General features: G+C 42.8%; 1 protein-coding gene across 5 annotated transcripts in view; it reads left to right on the top strand.

Annotated features, from left to right (window-relative positions):
- Positions 1 to 19,619, top strand: part of ZEB2 (zinc finger E-box binding homeobox 2) — a 132,110-nt gene that overhangs the window by 2,268 nt on the left and 110,223 nt on the right. For all 5 annotated transcript variants that reach the window (XM_024242882.3, XM_024242885.3, XM_024242877.3 and 2 more), the window contains 1 exon segment: positions 691 to 832. In XM_024242882.3, the coding sequence (XP_024098650.1) occupies positions 760 to 832 (73 nt within the window). In that variant the 5' untranslated portion in view covers positions 691 to 759.

The raw sequence follows: 19,619 nt of genomic DNA, 5'->3' as shown, positions 1-19,619 counted from the left end.
GTCCAAGTGGCGAGGGGGGGGGGTGGGGTAAAGGACAGTGTCCAAAGAGGCTTATAATTATATTTATCATTGCGGCGTAAAACGGGAAATCTTAATTTGGGGGCGAGGGTGGGGGGAGGAAGAGACAGTGCCTCGATAAACTCCAAAAGGGGAGGGGAGGGGGCGCTGGGCGAGTGGGCTTCCTATAATTACTATTATCAATTTGCCCGAGTGTGCTTCATCCAGGGGCTGTTTCGCGTTGTTTGTTTGTTTGTTTCCTCTGGGAATTGGGGGGTGGGGGGATGAGAAAAGATGAGAGCGAAAAGAAAACCTCGCTTCACCCCAAGTTCGCGAGCCGGGGGCTGAGGACTTTTCGGAGGAAAGGGTCCGCCTAGCCCTGAGTCAAGCGGTCTTACTGTACCGCCGTGTGCATTCCCTCATACGGTCAGGAGTTATGACTCATTTTGAAGATGTAATTCTTGTCTCTCTGATCCCCTCGCGGGTGCAACACACCAAACAGTAACAAACACAAAGCGCCTCGGGGCCAAGGCTGGGGGTGGGGGGCGGGGAGGGGGCCGCCGAAGTTTCGCTTTGGCGTTGGGGGGCGCGGATGGGTGCTCGCCGGGGCCCTGGCCCGGCTCCCCTGGGCGGCCCGCGCGCGTTTCAATGGGCGCGGGCGATGCCCACATTGTCGCTGTGTTTGGTTGCTAGATCGAGCCTGCGTGCTGCCGAAGCAGGGCGCCGAGTCCATGCGAACTGCCATCTGATCCGCTCTTATCAATGAAGCAGCCGATCATGGCGGATGGCCCCCGGTGCAAGAGGCGCAAACAAGCCAATCCCAGGAGGAAAAACGGTAAGAAGCGGCCCGAACCAAACTTTTCCGGGCCACTCCGCGGCTCGAGACCCACGGAGAAGGAGGGGGAAAGGGAAAAGGAACCGAGGCGGCGGCGGCGGCGGCGCCCAGGGCTCTAGGGCGAGCCTCCCTCCGCGGCCGGCGCCGGAGCCCGGCGCGCGCGGCGGCTGGACCGGGGGGAGTTGGGGAAGTGCCGGGCAAAGTGAGCGTCAGGCACCCGGGGGTCCGAGCGCGGGGGTCCGGCCGGGGCCCCGCGCCCCCAGCCCCGCTGCCCCCAGCCCCGCTGCCCTCCTCGAGCCCCTGCCTCCGCCCTCCCTCCGCCTCCGCCTCCCGCTCCGCTCGCGCCCGGCCCGCCGGGTCTCCGGCCGGGCTTCGGGAGCGTCCGGCTAGGGCAGGGCGGGGGCCCAGGCGCTGGGTCGCGCAGGATCCCGGGGCGGGGGCGGGGGTGGCAGAGAGACTGCGAAGGCAAGAGAGGGGAACCGGGGCTGCGCCTCAGCGAGGCTTAAAGTTTCTTGCCGGAGTCGCCCGGCCGCTTCTCGGTGCGCCAAGTAACGGTCCGCGGGCAGCGGGGCCCGGCCCATCGCGCCCAGACCCCGGGGTGGGAGGGAGTCTTCCGGCCCCGCGCGGGGTCCGGTGGGGTCGATGATGGCTCCGGGACGGATGACTCCTCTCCAGCAGGCTCTGGCCCCCAGGCCGGGGACTCAAGGAGTCGCAGGGCGCAGCGAGACTTTTCCCGGCAGTTTCTACATGGTCTGGAGGAGCCCGTTATCCAGGCTGAATCAGGAAGGAGGAAGGAGAAAGGAGATGGGGGTTCGAGGGGCACACGCAGATCAGAGGTGGGATATTAAAGGGGGGGGGTGACAGTTTGGTAGGTCCATCTTGGAGAGAGCCAGAGAAGGGACGAGGGGGGAGAGAGAGAAACAGAGAGAGAGGAAGAGAGTGGGAGAGAGACCCCCTAGGTATTACCCCAAACAAAATCGTGGGAATAAAAGAGAAAAGTGATTGGCAAGAGCGCGGAAGGCGCCTGGGGGAGGGGAGAGGGCTGGGGACTAGCGAGGGTGCCGGGGGGGTGGGGGAGCTGACGGAGGATAACTGAGTTTAAAAAGAAAGAAACCAACCCCCGAAAACAAACAAGCGAACGAGCGCCAGCCCAGACTCGGAAAGGAAACTTCTCGCTCCCCTCGGTCTCAGCCCGATCACCCGGTGCGGGGCCGCGTAGACGCTCCCGAGGCAGGCGCGGGGACGCAGCGCCCACCCGGCCTCCCGGCCTCCGCAGCCCCAGCCCGCGCCTCGCGGGGACCGCCCGGGCCCACTTGGAGCAACTTTCCTCTAGAGAAGACAATTGTGCGCGCCCCCGGCCTGCCCCAGAGCTGCGCGGCGCGGGGAGGGGGCGGCTGGGGGCGCAGTGTGAGGTGCTGGAAGGAGCAAAACACAAAGACGAGAGAATTTTGATTAGAGACAAATGATGCTTTTCTCTCTCTCTCTCTCTCTCTCTCTCTAGGTTTTGTGTGTGTGTACGCGTGTGTGTGCGTGTGTGTATCTTTTGCTTGTTGTGGTGGAGGTGTCGAGCCATATGGGGGAGTGATAGAGGAATTTTAGTCAGAAACTGTTCGTTACGTTATCCTGCCTTTCCCCTTTGTGCTGTCTTTGATCTATTTGCTTGGCTTAGTATTACAGAAAAACAAGTACAATAATATATTCCGAGCTGCTTCCCCAAGATTCAGTTCAGGCTGCTTCTTTTTAAGTCTCTCCCTCTCTCTTTCTCCCTCTCTCTCTCTCTTAATTTAATTTTTTTTTCACTCCGGTGTCGCATTATTTAAGGTGGTCCTTACACAGGAGACCTCCCCTTCCCCATCTCTGAGTAATTTAGTAGACACTAAAATTACACCTAATGTCCCCCTCTCCTCTCTTGTGTTTCCTCTGTTCCTTTTATTAAATGTTGGTTATTGATTTTCTAAAATCAATGTCTGTTGTGGGGCTTTTTCCCCCCTCTTACAAGTATCTAAAGCACGTTGCTGATCAACTGGATAACAAAAGCTTTGTGTCAAGGAGGCTTTTTCCCCCCTTCTGTTAAACAGTCATTTTTTTTGTTTGTTTGAAAGAAAAGAGAATGAGATTTAAAACAAGGCTCCCAGAAGTGTTCTTTTGCAGGGAAGACTATTTAAAGTGTGCATTTCTTCTTGCCTTCCTCCTTCCACCTCCTTCGGGATTTTGCCACCGTTGACCAGCCTGGCCCTAGCAGTGAGGTCAGGCCAGAGCCCAGGTCTAAGGAAATAAGGGGATCCTGGCTTCCTGGGAACCCCTGGGAGACCTGGCAGAGAGGGAGGCCCGTTGGGCGCTTCGCAGGTGGAATGGAGTGCCAGAGATGTCCGCAGTCATGGACACTGCAAGTATTTCCCCTCCACCCAGCCACTAACTTGGGAGAAGCCTCCACATTCCGAAGTGGAAAGTTGAATTGCACATTTTAAGGCGTTTACACAGATCCTGCACACTTAACATCAAGCCTGTCCATTGCTTACAGCTTCTCTAACTTTGACTGTTACCTGTCTCTTTTTCCAAATAAGCTATGGGAAAACATGCTGTATATTGGTTACTTGTAAGTGTTTTTCACTGGGTTTAATCTGACTGAGCAATGTTCTGTTTTTGAGAAGCAGGTAGAAGAGTATACCACCCCACCCCTTTTTCATTTTCTTTCTCATCAAACACATATCCAATGCCTTTCCCTTTGGGAATTGCTAGGATTTATCTGAACTGAGTGGATTTTTCTTTTTTCCTGGATTCATGGAAAAGATGTCACTTTTGAGCTTGTGTCTTTGCTGATAACACTAAATAATGATGATGCTTATCAAAATCATATAGAAATTCCTGGAAAGAAATAATGGCAATAATAATCGTAGAAGTAGAAGCTGGAAGGGAAAAAAAGATGGTCATCCAGGAACCTAGAATGGCACTTTATATAATTTTAATGAAGTCAACAGTGTATATATAGACTAAGGCGACAAGGAGATAAAACGTGTAAAGCAGTGTGTGTGTTTTAAAGGCTGGTCAAGAACGTGGGTTAGAAGACAATGCTATGTACGTTTAATAAAAAGCAAAGGAGAAGGAGGCAGTTGAAGAAAAATAATGTACAAAGAGAGAAACAAGTATCTGAAATACAACCTTCCAGATTCTTAGGCTAGCAAGATGCCTGGCAGAGGCAGTGCCAGGGCCAAGTTAACCCATAGCGGGCAGTCAGTCTCCTTTCCCCCACATGGAAAGGATGAAATCTCTTCCCAGAAAATAAGATGTGCAGGAGGAAAGAGGGAGTGGGGTGAGGGGGAAGGAGGCAAAAAGCGAGTTGCCCGCAGACAAGAATGTGTGTCGGTTTCAAGAAAGTTCAGTCAGATGATCCTCAGTCGCCTGACTCACTTTGTAACACTTTCACTGAAGCTGGAGAGGAGGGGGAAAACCCAGCCCCCTTTTTCTTTCCCCTGATTATACCCCACTATCTCCACACAGCCTTGGAGTCAGAAATGAGCACTCGGAGCGGGAGATGCCCTGCTGCTGCTTGCCACCGGTGCGGCCCGTTTGTAACTTGCAAAGTTTGTTGCTTTTGCCCCTGATTCGGGCAGCGGGTCCTGGGATGCTCCTGCTTCCCTCCTGCCTCCCACGGAGCCCGGGAAGAGGGTCTGCCTCCCCATCCCGCCGCCTTCCAGCATCAGCCTCTGAAAAATCTCACAGAGACATGCGCGTTGTAGCGAAAATCAAATCCGGAAACTGCTTGTTTCAGAGAAAGGAATGAAGTTGTCTTTTAAAGAAAAACTGAATTAGGAGGAGAGAAAAGGGAAATAGGAGAAGAAAAGAAAAGTTAAATTTGATTTTTCTCCAGTTTCCACTAAAGGGTTGGGGACAGTGTGAAGGAGAAGGGGAGCTTTTTACAAATGCCTTTGGTCTCTGAACTTCAGTGGCAAAGAACAGGGATCAAGTTGAATGTTCTCAGGGCTTTGGATCCTAGAGGAGAAACAATCAGAAGAGCAGAAATGATTATCCCTGTTTAAAATAAGCCCTCACTCTTTACCACTTCCTTAAAGGAGTGGAGGTGCTGGTAGTGATGGTTAGAGGCAATGAGGGACGGAGAAGTTGCTCCCGTTTCAGAGATGCTTAAATGAAAAGGAAAGAAAATGCAGTCAACCCCTTCTCCAGGAGGTGCCTCCTAGCTCTCCTCCCTGAGAGGTGAAGTTGGGATGGGGCAACGAGAGTCACACACACTTAGACAGGGAAGTTTCCTTCGGATCACAGTCAGTCCAGACTTGGTTATCTTTGCAAAGTGTGGAAATCTTTGGCAAGTAGCTTTCTTCGTAAAGTTGATGAGCTTCTAGGGAGGCTGTTTTGCTGACTTTCAAAGCACTCGGGCAGCTTGTGTGGCAGGTACCAGTTCTGAGGGCGCTCCAAAGATATCCATCTCCATCCTTTTTTCTATGTGGAGATCTTCTGCAAGTTTTGTCACGCTGCACACACTCAAGGCTGGGGGCTATGTATCTAGGCTGATCTATTTGTTTTGTTTTGGTCTGGAAAAACTAAGCCAATTGGGGTAGAAACATGCTTTCCTTCGCAGCAGAGCCAGTAGGCTGCTGGTGTCCATAGAGTGACAGTCCACCAGGACTAAGGGTGGGCTGAGGATTTTAAACTTTACATTGTTTCTGTGTTACCAAATACAAATAAATTCACGTCTTCCACCATTTGTTTTCAAATAGGGTAAAACCAAGATTAAAGTTCCCTGCTCAACTGCTATGTCATAGGTTTCAGTGTTTCCCTTCCTTCTTAATTTGCTTAAAGAAAATTCCAAGAGGTTATTAAAGACCTTGATGCCATATTAAGAATATTTCCTGGGAAAAATGTGTGTCTACCCTGAAGGTAGGAGAGGAGGGCGTTGCTAGCCTCTCTAGCAGTGCCGCGTTTATTCTAAGATGTGGGAGATTCTTTTCCTTGCAACAGTTTTTGTCATCTGCATTCTTCCAAGGCTTTTAAGGTGCATTTTCTTCTGTGTGAAAGGAAATTCTTTGTCCTTTTCCTCTCTGCACCGTGGCTTCCCAAGGTAGACACTATTTTGTGCCTGTCACAGAGAGAGGGAGTGCAGGTTTGCAATGCTCACAGACAATTGATTGTCTGCCCTAATGTGTTTCATTTACATGTTTATAACGTCAATGGTGCTGGGGTGTCCACTGTACCATTCATTCCCGCATTCCCACAAGGGGGCAATTGTCTGAATGGCCAAGTCAGACACCTTTTTGATTGCTCTTTGGTTGTCTTTTCAGAGCAAAGAGATAAAGGAGGAAAATCTGTGATGCAGAAACACTAGTTGAAAATATACAGAATTAAATGTCACCACAAAAGCAGATGTTAACATAAGCCCAAATATGCTTTTTAGCCAAGATGTGAAGGTTGAAAAAAATAATTCAGAGCAGAGGGAAGGATGATTTAAACCAATAAATATAGCCCTATTCCCCCTCTTTATTTCTTTTCTGTCTTTAGCAATCAGAAGATGAAATGTAATTTTCCTTTTCATTTTTAAGCCTTGAAACATCCAGGCACCTCCTCATTATTTGTATGTTTGCTGTGATTTGTGAATTTTGTATATATTTACATAGCTCTGTTTATGCCAACAGCATCAGCTTACCACTTGGAAAATCTATTGAATGACTATTTGGGCTGTGGGGAGGGTAAACTTTTAAAAAGTAAGATCCAAGTATTTCTTCATCAAGCAGTTTTTAAAAGGAAAACTATAATAATCAGTAGGCTCCATGGAAGCCTTTGCCTTAATAGCTATGTGCCAAATACTTTTATCTTGGGTGACAGTCATGTCAGAGTGAAAGCTCTCAGGAAAAGTGTAACTAGTAGTTACAAAGTAAATAAAGGATTTCGTTTTAAGGTATTCTGTAGTGTTTTTATGCTGTGTATGTGCATGTGTGTGTTTTGTCTTGTGTTTCCTCTGAGGAGGTAAGAAGAAAAGCCATCCATGCGTGTATCTTTTGGCTTTTCTCTTCTTTCCGTTCTCCCCTACATATTATGCATATACGTAGCCCACATGAATACACCTGTTTTAAAGAAAATCACAGTTCAGATGGTGCCTTGCTGGTTCATTTAGGAAACAACAGTTATTAGAAGTTGGTCTGATTTCGCGTGTGGTCCATGAAGAGAGAAAATACCAACTCTTGTATCATCTGGTGGGAGGCAAATGGGGGAAAAACTTTTATAATTTTGTAGTAAATTAGAGAGGGGGAAAAAATTGCCAGTCTGTGAAAAGATTTTTGCCTCTCCGGGAAGACACACACACACACAGTAGCTGCACCGTTAGCTGAACCCCTGACACGGCGGTCTTTTGAATGCCTTAGGTATGATTTCACTTTCGCTCACATCAATGCTGACCTGAATGCCTTTCATATCTGATCCGCTGTGTCTCTCCCAGTAAACATCCCCTGAGGGGAGAACAAAGAAAGGAGCTCTTCTTCTTCTTAATCACAATTCAGCCCTTTCACCGCCGGCAGGCTCCATTTGCATTCTGCCACAGAAAGCCAAGATGAAAAGAAAGAGAGAGAGAGAAAGAGAGAGAGAGAGAGAGAGAGAGAGGGGCACAGGGTAGTAGCTGAGTAAAATAACTTAGGTGTTTGTGGCTGTTTGTTGGGCTTCCCCTAGTTACCAGCCTTATATAGCTGATGCTCCACCAGGCCATGTCCCTCCTGACAGGCATATAGTGTTACAAGATGGCATGTCTGTACTATTCATGGCCACCCGCTCAACACTTGAGGTAAAAAGTGTCAGGAGGGGATCGAATTCTCCCCCAGAAGCCTCTTAGATTTGGGGTCAGGTGTGTGGACTTCCCGCCCTTAAGTGCTGCCTACGATTTGGCTTTAATAAGTCTGATTGTTTACCAGCAGACCAGAGAGGTGAGGGTCCTGGGGGTGGGAGGGACAGGCGAGCTAGAGACTGGGCCCCTGGTTTGGTTTCAGTGACGGGTCCTCACACCCAGCCTGAACACACTGATAAATCCTCAGGAAAACTGGAAAAGACTTTCCCATTTTTCCCCCTGACTTTTTATGATAATTCATATTTTCAAATGAAAGGGGAAAAAAGCCAAGAAGAAACTCTCAAATGAGCCAAAAAGGAAAAAAAAAAATTCTCTGAAAAGAATTTTAGGGGGAAAAGTTGTGCTATTTTAAAAAGCTTTGAGGGCTGTAAAGTGCCACGTTTTTCACACCTTCTCCATACATTTTTTTCAGATTTTTTTAGTATGTTTAACATTTGTGAGATGACAGCCTTTTTGTATCTCAAACTGGATGCTTCAGGATTTGTAGGGGAGGGGTTGGTGGTATTCACGTTCTCTTGTGAGAGAAAGTTTGTGCCTAAAGGCCTCCTTCCTAGGAACTGTTTAAACCCTCGCAGGCAGACCTGTCAGGTTTTACTGTGTTATTTGCCACCATTTTCAACATGCAAAAGTAACATGCAGTTAATGGTATTGGAATGAGACCACAGCAAGAGCAGAAACCTCTCGTGACAACTTTTCAGCGACATTATCTTGCTCCTAGACTGTCTTGTCTTTTTCTTCCCCTTTCTGAAACCACTTTTGAGATACCAGTACTTTTCTCCCAACAATTAGATTAAGGATACAATGCGCTCACACACATGCACAACACACACACACATTCACACACACACACACACACACAGAAACTTTGGAAGTGCAATCTCTTCCAACAGCAGAGTGAATGATTTGAAACGGGGGCTTTTCCAATAGCCCTTGTGGAAGATTTCACTTATAAGAGCAAAACTAACGGATGTATTAGAAGTTGTATGCGAACATGTGACACAGATTCCTGATTTTTTTTTCTTTTTCCCAGAAGATTTACAGAATTTACAAAAAGAGATTATCCCTACACCTTCCACCCCTCCTATCCACCCCCATGACCCAAGCAATGAAGGATTTAGGCAGATTTACTTCAGTAAACACCTTTGGACACTTGGGGGGAAAGTGGGAGTCTGTTTGCAAAAGGAGGCTTTTGTTAAGTGAGGTACGGGGATAATGCTTTACCAGGCAGCTGTGATATTAACCTACCCAGCAATGCGGGAACACTCTTTAACTCTTTGAGTGCCTGGCCCCTTGCGCTCAGCAGATAAAATCCTGACTCTCCAAAGACACTCAGAATTCTGGCTCTAGCAGTTTATTATTCAGACAAGTCTTATAGGCATGAAAACTGTTCAAGCTTTTAAAACAATGTGGTTTAATTAGATGAGGTGGACTTACATTGCTCATAAGCCCTCCAAATGGTGGTTTATAATTGGCAAGGGAAAAAAAAAAGATAGAAAAAAGGAATCAAGGCAGCACATTAAAAATTCCAGGAAATATCTTTAGAAAAGCTATTTTCATTTCTAGCTTTTAAAATATTAGACTACGGTAGCTAGAGGGAATGAAGCAGCTGGGGCCTCTCTCCTTCCTATAAAAGACACCAGAAGTTTGTGATGAAGAAAGGGGCTTCAACTTGAAAAGCTATGAGAGGCCAGTTCGGACAGTGATATGATCTCAGCCTTTGTATCTTTTCAAGGGGGAAGTACTGCCTATCTGTCCAAACCTGGGAGGTCATGTGAACCTCAGAGTCAGGGCCTCGGGCTGGCCGTTACCAACTTGAGACTTTCCAAAGCAAGCAGAGAGGCATTTATGAGGAAGGAGTTAATGGTTATTTTTTGCTGGGCACAAGAATAACTTTACAGGTGTTGCATTTGGGCTTAAATAAGATTGCCTTATTTAGTTTCGAAAAAGAGTGTAGGTGTCAACATTCGAGCAGCCACAAATGTGTGAGAAAGTAAAGGGTATGAGACATGACGGAATTAAAGGTGTTTGCTATGTTGTTACACCGTGTGTCAGGCTGCAAGCTCCCTTTGTCACAGCCTCCTGGTGATTTGACAGCGCAGATCTACTTCCCTTCTAGGTGAGACAGCATTTTTAAACTGGAGTTATAAATATGGTACACACTTCGAGTTGCACCCTGTCTCCCAGATCCGTGAATCCTATTTGAAAGCATCTTGCCCTGAGACACAATGAACAAACGCCCGTATACAAGGAGGCTGTGGGCTCGGGGGCCCGGGCAGCGCCAGCATCACAGTAGCTGGCATTGACTGTTGTTTGGCAAGAAGGTCCTCTGCCAAATCATCCAATAATTAAGTTTTATGTTATTTGTATGAACGACCAAGCATGCAGTATTCCTTTTCAAATCAAAGGGAGGCTTAAAATTACTTTTTGAACACTTTCAGACCATGGTCAGGTCACAGTTTGGGGGCTGAATTAAAATGATCTCATTCATGATCTAATTGAGGTTGGCAAAACCTTAGCAGTAGCAGGAGTACATAAATATAAATCAAAGACCAAAATTTAGCAAATCATATCATTTGCTAGAAATCTGCTCATGAATTATTCTCCGATTGCCAACCCAGAAGTTAAACTTTGTCTCCCCTCAGCAACAGTAACTGCGCATATTTTTTCAGGCTTCTGACAGGAAAGTTAGAGGATCTGAAAAGAGAAAGGAGAAGGAAGATGATCACTGTGTCATCAGATATGGTACATTTGTGACCCAAGAAACTATGAGAGCTGATAAAGCCATGTACGTTTACAGTGGGTGCTGCAGCCTTGGTTAGAAATTAATATGGGTTTCTAAAAACCAGACTTTGGAAGAGCAGACAGCACAGACACATTAAGAGTGTAAGGGGAGCAGACGTTTCAAGAAGGGTCTGATTGTACTTTGCTTTCATTTTTTCAATTGAGGAATGTAATCATCATAATGATTCATGATTATTTACAAATTTAGTTCTATTACTGAGCTGGGTCCAGGGATTGAGATTTGAAGTAGTGGTTAGAACTAGAAGACAATACGGAGCTGTTAGTGTGCATATTCAGGTTACCTTTCTTTCTTTCTTTCTTTTTAACGCTGCTATAAAATTAAGACTCCAAATAACTTTTCCTATAATATGTGGGATTAAATGTCATATTCTATGGTATCTAATCCATTTTTAAGTTGTTGTAAATTTTTCTTGTTTGCTGTGTATGATTTCATCTTAAACCCACACAACACTTCACTATAAACTAGAAGAGGTCTAATTCTGCAGTTGAATCCTGTGAAGTTAAAATTTTAAATCCTGTGTAAAAGAAGATACTCTTTTAATCAAACAATAAACACAGAACTGGTCAGTTGGCCACCTTTATATATCACAAATATATGAAGGTATATTTTTAAATCTTCAGGATAAACTAAGGTGGGAACATTTAAAAATAATCTCAGGTGAGAGAGGTAGATGACCACATTCCTTTGGGAATAGGTAATTGTCATTAATGATTTCCTAAAATGTATTCTACATTAAAAGAAAACTGTAATGGATTTCTCTTTAATAGTTACGTTGCCCATATGACAACATAGTGATTTTTGTTCTTTATATACTGTTTCTTATTTTTTTATAATAACTCTAGGAAAGGTACTCCTGACAAGATGATAGCCACCCCCTCCTCCCAAATAAGAAATAATCAGTAATAGATGAACAGATTAAAATATTGTGCTATATAAAATCTGAGGTTTTTTTTCTTTCTCTCAAATGGATGAGTAAATTTCAAGGAATTCAGTGCCCGAGTGATCTATAAATGTAATATATAGCTTTCACTGTTTCTTAGTTTAAGAAAGCATTTATTGTCTTGTATATCCAAGTAACTGTAATCAAGGAAATTGCAATTGCCTATTCTTGGAAGTACCTAAGTTTCTATTTTAGACACCATGCACATCAATGGAAGTGTTTCACATCATGAGAATTCTCAGTTTTAAGAGGTGAGGTTTATATATAAGGAACTCAGTAAGCTGTGTTTTCATAATAAATAGACCCATTAAGAGGGAAATATCTCTGAGCAAAATGGTTGTCCTCTAAAGATTTCCCATCACCTTTGCTCTGCTGATGGGAATTTGAAAACTAAATACAGCCCGTGTGCACACATTCCCACATGCACACAAACACAAATGCACCCTGGGATCCAAACTCTGAGAATTTTCCTCTTTAACTTTCACTACAATCATCTAGCTTGTGAATGAAATACACTTAAACAAAAATAGTAGAGGCGAAGAATTAATGTAGGTTCTTGTTTAGTAGGATTTATTGTAGGGGAGAAATGTGTTCCCTATGCCACATGACTCTTACAAAACTTACACCTATTAATCTAAGCTTCAAGTGTATTATTTAGGATAAATTACTAGCTTTCTGCTTTTGTACTGTTTTCTCCCATTTTCCTTCAGTATTACCAATCTTAACACAGATTATCCTAAACTGATTGCAAATTATTATAGTTTTTACAACAGCATTCTGGAGTCCTGAATAAAGATGGTATTTTAAAGTAGTGTTTACAATATATAGAATAAAAAAGGGTGAGGGAGATTTAAAACCATACCGAGCACTTAGAAATGTGTGGAGTTTTATACTTGTGCAGATAAGTGTGAGGTAGCCTTGCCCTGTGAAACCAAGACCACAAATGATACGTGTCAGTAGGTTCTTTGATAGGGCTTCTGGCCACAGTGTTTTTGTGCTGTCAAACTGCTATGTTGAACAAACACCTCCTCTGGGACAGAGTGATAAATGCAGAGACAGGCTGGCTTCAACCAGTCTCAGCAACCTCCTCAACCACACCCCCCACTCCCAGCCCACCTCCCACCTCCCACAATCCAGCCACCTCCCACTCCACTTTGCCCCTTTACCTGAAATTGACATTTATGTAGAGGTGCCCAGGATTTTTTAAGGTGTCAGTGGTGAGTAATTGTCGATACTCCCCAAATCTTATGAATCAGTACTCAGAAACTGCAGGCAAAGTCCTTTTTCTGGCAGGCTTTATCTAGTCTTTTTAAATGGAACTGGACTGAGCTTCTAAACTTTTGCCAACTTGAACTTTTTCCACCTTTGCTTAATCACTTGAAAACCATTTGCTTTCCTTGTCTTTCCCCCAGTCGCTTTTTATTTTCTAATGTTCAAGCTATTACATTGTGCAACACAGACAAAATTTTGCCTTAAAAAATCCAAACACTATTACCTCTTACTTTTCACTTTCTAGCATTCTTTTAGGGCTAACATTTCAAATGTATAGTCAACTGGTCCTTTTTTTTTTTTTTTCCTTCTCTCTCGGAGCCATTATTCTCTGACTAAAACCTGTTTACTGGTGCCTTTGTGTGTGTGTGTTTTTTCCCCCTGACATTAAATGAATTTCCATCTTCTACTTCTGCAATCTCTAAGAAATAGATAAACCATTATATTTTTTCCCTGCTCGTATTTTAAAGTGGTGATCCTGACAGCAGGACGATTATTGCACTTTATGTTTTAGTGGATGTTTGCTGTTGCTAGTTACAGCAACACTTATCATAAGACAGCAAGAAAAGAGTAGTCCCTGGTAATTAAAGTAATGAAATATTCATTTACTCTACCTTTTCTGTAGTCTCACAAATTAGGCTGCTACATTTAATGCCTGCACTGCCTCTGTTTTTATTATAATGGCAGCTTTCGCATCTGCAATTAGGACTAATTCTGACAGTTACAATTTCTGAGGGATGGTAAACAGTGAACGAGATGTGCAGCAGAGGTATTACACGTGAAAAGCCCTTGTCTCTTTAACCTTGTTGTTTTTTTTCTCGCAGAGGTTACCTTTTCCCGATGGTGCAAAATCGACTTGACATAACTGTTCATCAGTTTCAGGGTTTTCCCTGGAGGTATTTGCATCAAATCAGCCCAGTCAAGCTTCAAGTTGAAATTGGCAGGCCAGAAACTCACAGGGTAGAGACTGGAAAAGAGACAGCCAAAGTACAGGCAGCAAACTGACAGCAGCAGAGTGAAAGACAGAGGGGTGGGGGGAGGTTGAGAGCGAGAGCTTTTCAACTTTAGTGTGCGGGAAATCTCAGCTCCTCCTGTACTGATCTTAGCAGCACCGTATCCTGAAGGAGCTTGAAAGGTTGAGATTTAGAACACCTTCAGCTAATTCTTACCACTAGGGCTCACCAGCCTTGCTCCGGGGGTTTGCTCTCACTTAATCTGATTGGATGCCTAAAGAGGAGTGGGCACACTTAATTAAACGGAAGGAAAGTTCTGAGGCACCTCCCCAGCACTTATTAAAGCTTGAAAGCCAAATCTCATGATCAGTGTTATAGGAGGAAATTAAGGTGGTTTGGTTTTTTTTTTTTTTTTTTTTTCTAATTGTTAACTTGTAGGAAAGTGAACAATCCCTCTCTTTACCAGGTTTGTTTTCTTGGGGGTTCTCTTCTGAGCAGATTAAATGTTCACAGAGACTAGAGCTCAGGGGACTGTCCATTCAAAAGCTAATGCATTTTGGCTAACAAAAATCCAGTACAAGTAGCAAAAATTATATTTGAAGAGATACTCCTTTGAATAACATGGGTTTGCAAGTTCTCTGTCAAATAATGCCCTACTATCCTGGTAATATGAGAACACGTATTAAGTTGTTTAAAAGGTCAAGAAACGTGGCAAAACCTTAAAATGTCTAAGATACTCAACTTTTACTCTCAACAAGGTCACTTTAAGAAAAATTCTATGATTGCAAAACTTTTATAATTGCTTTTACAAAGAAAACAAATATGAAAAGTGTTTCCTTTGCCTGAGAACATTTTTTCTCCTTGATGTCTTAAAAAAAAAAAAATTGTCATCCTTCCCTGTCTCTTCTAACTTTGGCGTGGGAGGGGGCTGGTGTTTTTACTAGATGATTTAAAATCCTCCTCATTTTCCAACTAGACTTGGGGGTCGAATAAGCCCTTGCTTTCAAACCGTCTTCTAGCTCTGTGTATGACAGGCATTGGCTGATCTGCTGATGCCCATTCGACAGGCACTGTTGAACTAAAGTGGTGTGACGGCACAGTTTTGTTAAGCTGTGAACAAAGGGCTGAAGATGCCTTGCTGGCATCATCCATGTGCATATTGGCCTTGTCACAGTTTTGCTTGATTTAATGCTCTGTTTATTCCTAGATATTAAAACTTAAATTCTGAACAATATGTTTTCAAATACTACATACCAACTTTATTTTAAAAGCTTTAACTTTGAGGACCCTAGGGTCCATTTGCTCATGCAATTTCTGTGTAGTCAACATTAAAACACAGCTTTGGAAATAAATAGATTGCCAGTAGCCTCTTAGCTGTTATCCATTTAAAAATGGGATTCCAGTCTTTAAAAGTCTTATTAGGATAAAAGATTTATTTTTCTTTGATCATTGGTTGAAAGTCATTATTTATTTCCAACACTGGATTGTCACATAAATTCCTAAGGAAGAGTTACCTTGTGTGTACTCAGTGCAGTCAGAGTAGACTTTTTAAAATGACAAATTATTAAAGAGATATTCAGTAATAAAAGAAAGCCTTTATAAATACCTATAAGGGTAGGCACATCACCACTGACAGAAAAAAAAAAAATCAAGGGAGTTTATGTTAAAGTGAGCCCTATTTAAGAGATAGCAGAAGAATTAAGATTGAGACTTAAAAATAAAATAATTGTTATGAAAATCCCTGTTCCAGAGGCAACAGCTCGCCCATCTAAAGAAATCTTAAGTTTGGTACTAAATTTAGATTGCAGCGTCCCGTTGAATGTGTCTTGAGCTTTATCTATGCTGGGTTTTTGTTCCCCCTCTGCCTCTCTTTCCACTCTTCAGGTTTGCTTCAAGTGTTTGCTAAGAGATTAGTTAGCAAGTTTATATTGAGGAGGTAGCCATGGGAGGCAGCTCTCTGCTTGAAGGAACGCACAGTGGGTCAGAGTGAGAAGATACAGGGAGCTAAGACTGACTAAGGCCTGGGATCAGGTACTTTATTTTCTCTCAAAGACAAACCGCCCATAGAAAGGTTGGTGGGATGGCATCTGCCAGCAGGAGCACAGATGTTACCACTTTTAGAAACTTCCAAACAAGCATTATTGCTGGAATAACTTTATGAAAAAAAAAAAATCTGCTGCCAGAATACTCCCTTTTCATTATGTAAAGAGGCTATAATTTGAGATATTCAAGGTTATTTTTACCTCCATTCATAAAACAGCATCTTTCTTGAGAGCTGTTACGAGTTAGGTGGGGAAGGTGGCAAAGGGGAGAAAAATACTCAGCAGCCTAAAAGTATTGCTGCTGCTAATAACCGGTGAGACTGCACTAAGAATCTGAAATGGAATCTCCGGGGTAAAACACATCCACATTTCTACCTGCCCTAAGCATGCTTTCTTAGCAGTGACTGAGATGAATTGTCCATTTCTTTTCAGTGGTAGTTTTTCTCCATGTTCACTTATGCCAAATAATTCCCACAGCCAGAAAGAGTGATACAGGTAGGGGTGGCTAGGAAAGAATAAGCCTTTATTGCTAGTTTTTGTATAACATCAGGCATGAGAAAGACACTTGCTAACAGCATAGATTGCAAGACACTCTGTGGCCTGTTCTCTTAGTTTCATGAGAAAATTTTGTCCAGTCCCAAAGGTGTGAACAAGATTTAGACATGTAATCTCCAACCTGGAAAAGAAGAGAGCTTTTAATATATTAATGGGGCAGATTCTTACTTAATATATGAAGTGAATTTTGGCATCAGTTTGGGGTTTCCTATTAATACTTTGTTAGCAACTGTTTATGGAAGAGACAAACAGCAGTCCATCCAAATAGTCCTCCTTCCCCAACCCCCAACCCCCATCTTGGTATTAACTGCTTTGTCCTGTCAGCTCATAACATTCTATCTTTAAATTACTCTAAATGAAGCCATAATTCTAGTTATGTTTTGTAACAAGTCCATGGCTAGGACCAACATGACTTCTCACCTTTTAATGAACTGTTCTACTTTAGAATCTTCTAAGGAATGGAGTGTAAAAAGAAGCAAAGCAGGAGATGAAGAGGTCTCGTAAATAGTTTCCTTTGAACATCCACAATTGCTTACATGGCCTTTTCCCCTTTTTTCCAGGCTGGCAGAAATGGCCTAGCCCAGGACTCATCCAAGTGAGCACATTTCAGAACGACTCATTGGATGATTGGAGGGAGACACAAGCCCTACGATACCAATGCAGTGTATTAATGGAGAAAGTTCCTGAGATTGGGAGTGGGTGTGACATTAGGCTAGGGTATTCCTGAAGGGCTCTAATTCATGTGAGAATATTAAGTGTAGATCTTCTAGCTATCAGTTAGCGTAAGGTTTCATAAACAGGTACTGATGGCTCTTTCCCTCCACTACCCCCCCATCCAATTTCTAGCTGAGTGAGGAACAGGCTCTGCTTCATATAAATAAGATCTTTGAATTTATCTGCAATGAGGTACAGCTTTAATGATCTGTATCTGCAAGACAGGAGCATGAATGTGATCTTATTGTATCATAGTGTAGAGATGAGATAGGCTAGTGCTACAGCACACCAGTGCATTGTGCCTGGGTGTCGGGAACAATCCTTCCATTTCCAAAGCAGCAACTCTTTATTTTTCATCATTGTTTCTTTACCTCACTTGTATGCTCCTTGTGATACAGATCTGAGTGAGTTGTGCAAGCTTCAGACTTGCCAGCCCCCAGCTCCCAGGCCTAGTACAGAGTAATTCATAAACTTACCATATTAGACTATCAGATTGAAACCAAGGGTTTCTACTGTGGTGGAATTGGAAAGCCCATTGTTTTGATTATCATTTCATCAGCCCCAACTGATACTAGTATGCTCAAGGAAAACATACTTCAGTTACAGTTGATTTTCAGATTCCAAAATGGTGCTGCAAAGCCTGTGCATCTCTAATTATATTTTATGCTAGGCTGTGCAATACCAAAATATACGCTGCAGCAATCAGTGAGTGAACAGTATCAATCAATTTGTAAACAGATGAAGTCACTCATTCCCAAACTGGTTTTCCAAAAACAATTACTAAATTACAATAGAAAAAAATTGTACAGTTACTGTATTTGTGTGCTGTGTTACAATCAACATACCAGGGAAACAAAACAATTTAATGCAGAAAAATCATCATTCATCTACATTATAATTGCTTCTTTTTCACATCTACAGGGCGGTTAATTAAAATTGTGATTAAATGCGGTCGCGCTGCCTAAGATGTCTTGCCCAAAACAGGTGGTACAGAATTTAAAAGTAAAAAAAATGTAATTAGCATTGGAAATTGAGAAATTGCCTGTAAGAATCAGTGTTAATTTCAGTCAGTGATGAGGTAATTTATAAATGAATGCAGTGGAGGCTGTGCAAATGCACAATTGCCTTCCTTGCCATTCTTAGCATTCTCAGCATGCAGGTGAAAATGTTTTCAAAATATTGAGGTAATTTGAAAATCAATCCATGCATTCTGTATCTTTTTTCTCCCATTTGTACCAAATGCTGAACAAATGCTGCCATAGATGGCACAATCCATCAGTTTTTTACTTTCTAAAAGCAATGCTGCACATATTTTAGACCTAGATTAAGAAATATAACAACACAAATTGCAAGCCTAAAATTGTTACACGGGTCAAAATTGTACACCTGAACTTCTGACTAATGGAGATTTGGTTGGCTGTGAAATGCTCCCATCAATAAAACAGAGACATGGGGGGAAATCTTTCATGGTATAGGTAGTACAAACAGAATGACTATTAACAAGTCCAATAAATACTTGAGATTAAATTTTTAAAGTTTAAGAAAGAAACAGAAAATTTATAATAAGGCTGATATTTTTCTTAGAATCTTGAACTGTAACTTTGTTATTCCATCTAGAAACATCTAAAACCAGTTAATAAAGTTATTACTAGAAAAAGTGTTTCCAGAAATTAACTGTTTTTCAATGTCATCTTTCCTTTCAACAAAGATGCAACTTTCTCCAAAACATTATGCTATCAACTTATTATATTTCAAGCGTTCTATTGGCAAATGTGTGGATTTTATAGATTAGATACTAGTTAAAAATTATTTCTATTTACGCTGTATTTTTACTATTAAACCACTAGGCTTTTAAAATCTTTTAATGGAAGAAATATAACTTTCATGTGCTTATTCTGACCCTCTGAACAATATGAATTTAAAATACTTTAATAATGAATTGAGAATATGGGGTTTGAGTATCTGGCTTGATACCACTGGAGTTAAGAGACTTTGTGGGGCTTTTTAAGCATCCTCTTCTGTGTGTGGCATTCTGCAAAATGATCTCTCCATATAAAGCTCATCCTAAGAATATGCTTATTTAATTGTTGCAGATCAATCTGATAATCAAATTCTCTCATGTAAAATATTCTACGTGTTTTTTGCTGTTTCAGGCAGAAATCAATAATTTCATTTCACTCTGAAGTTACGTTTTGGGGTAATACTGACATTTTGGGGAGAAAGGTGTAAAATAAGGAATACTGTATCTCTGGGAGTGTCATCTTTATTCATTCATTCATTCATTTTTAGAGACAGGGTCTCACTCTGTGGTTCACGCTAGAATGCAGTGGCACCATCCTAGCTCACAGCAGCCTGAGATTCCTGGGCTCAAGGGATCCCTGGGAGTATCTTTCTATCCTCTGATTTCAGGCCTAGTTTCGGGCCTTCCCTCATGACCCTTCCTGATCGTTTTTAGGACACAAATGAAAAGTGCAATTTAGAGGTGACAGCTCAGCTGGCTGTTCCAAGTGGCATGCCATCATTTCTCTCATATTTAAATCTGATTCCCATTCAATATTACAAATAGAAATAAAATGAGACCTCTAAATGGAGGAAACTGAAAGGTCACCAGTTAACTCCATGATCCCTCTCCTTTCACCAGCTCTTGCCTCCCACTAACTGTGTTGA

The sequence above is a fragment of the Pongo abelii genome, chromosome 11, assembly GCF_028885655.2.
Source record: "Pongo abelii isolate AG06213 chromosome 11, NHGRI_mPonAbe1-v2.0_pri, whole genome shotgun sequence".
Lineage (NCBI taxonomy): Eukaryota > Metazoa > Chordata > Mammalia > Primates > Hominidae > Pongo > Pongo abelii.
The sequence above is the reverse complement of the archived record's forward strand: the minus strand, read 5'-3'. Positions and strand labels throughout refer to the sequence as shown.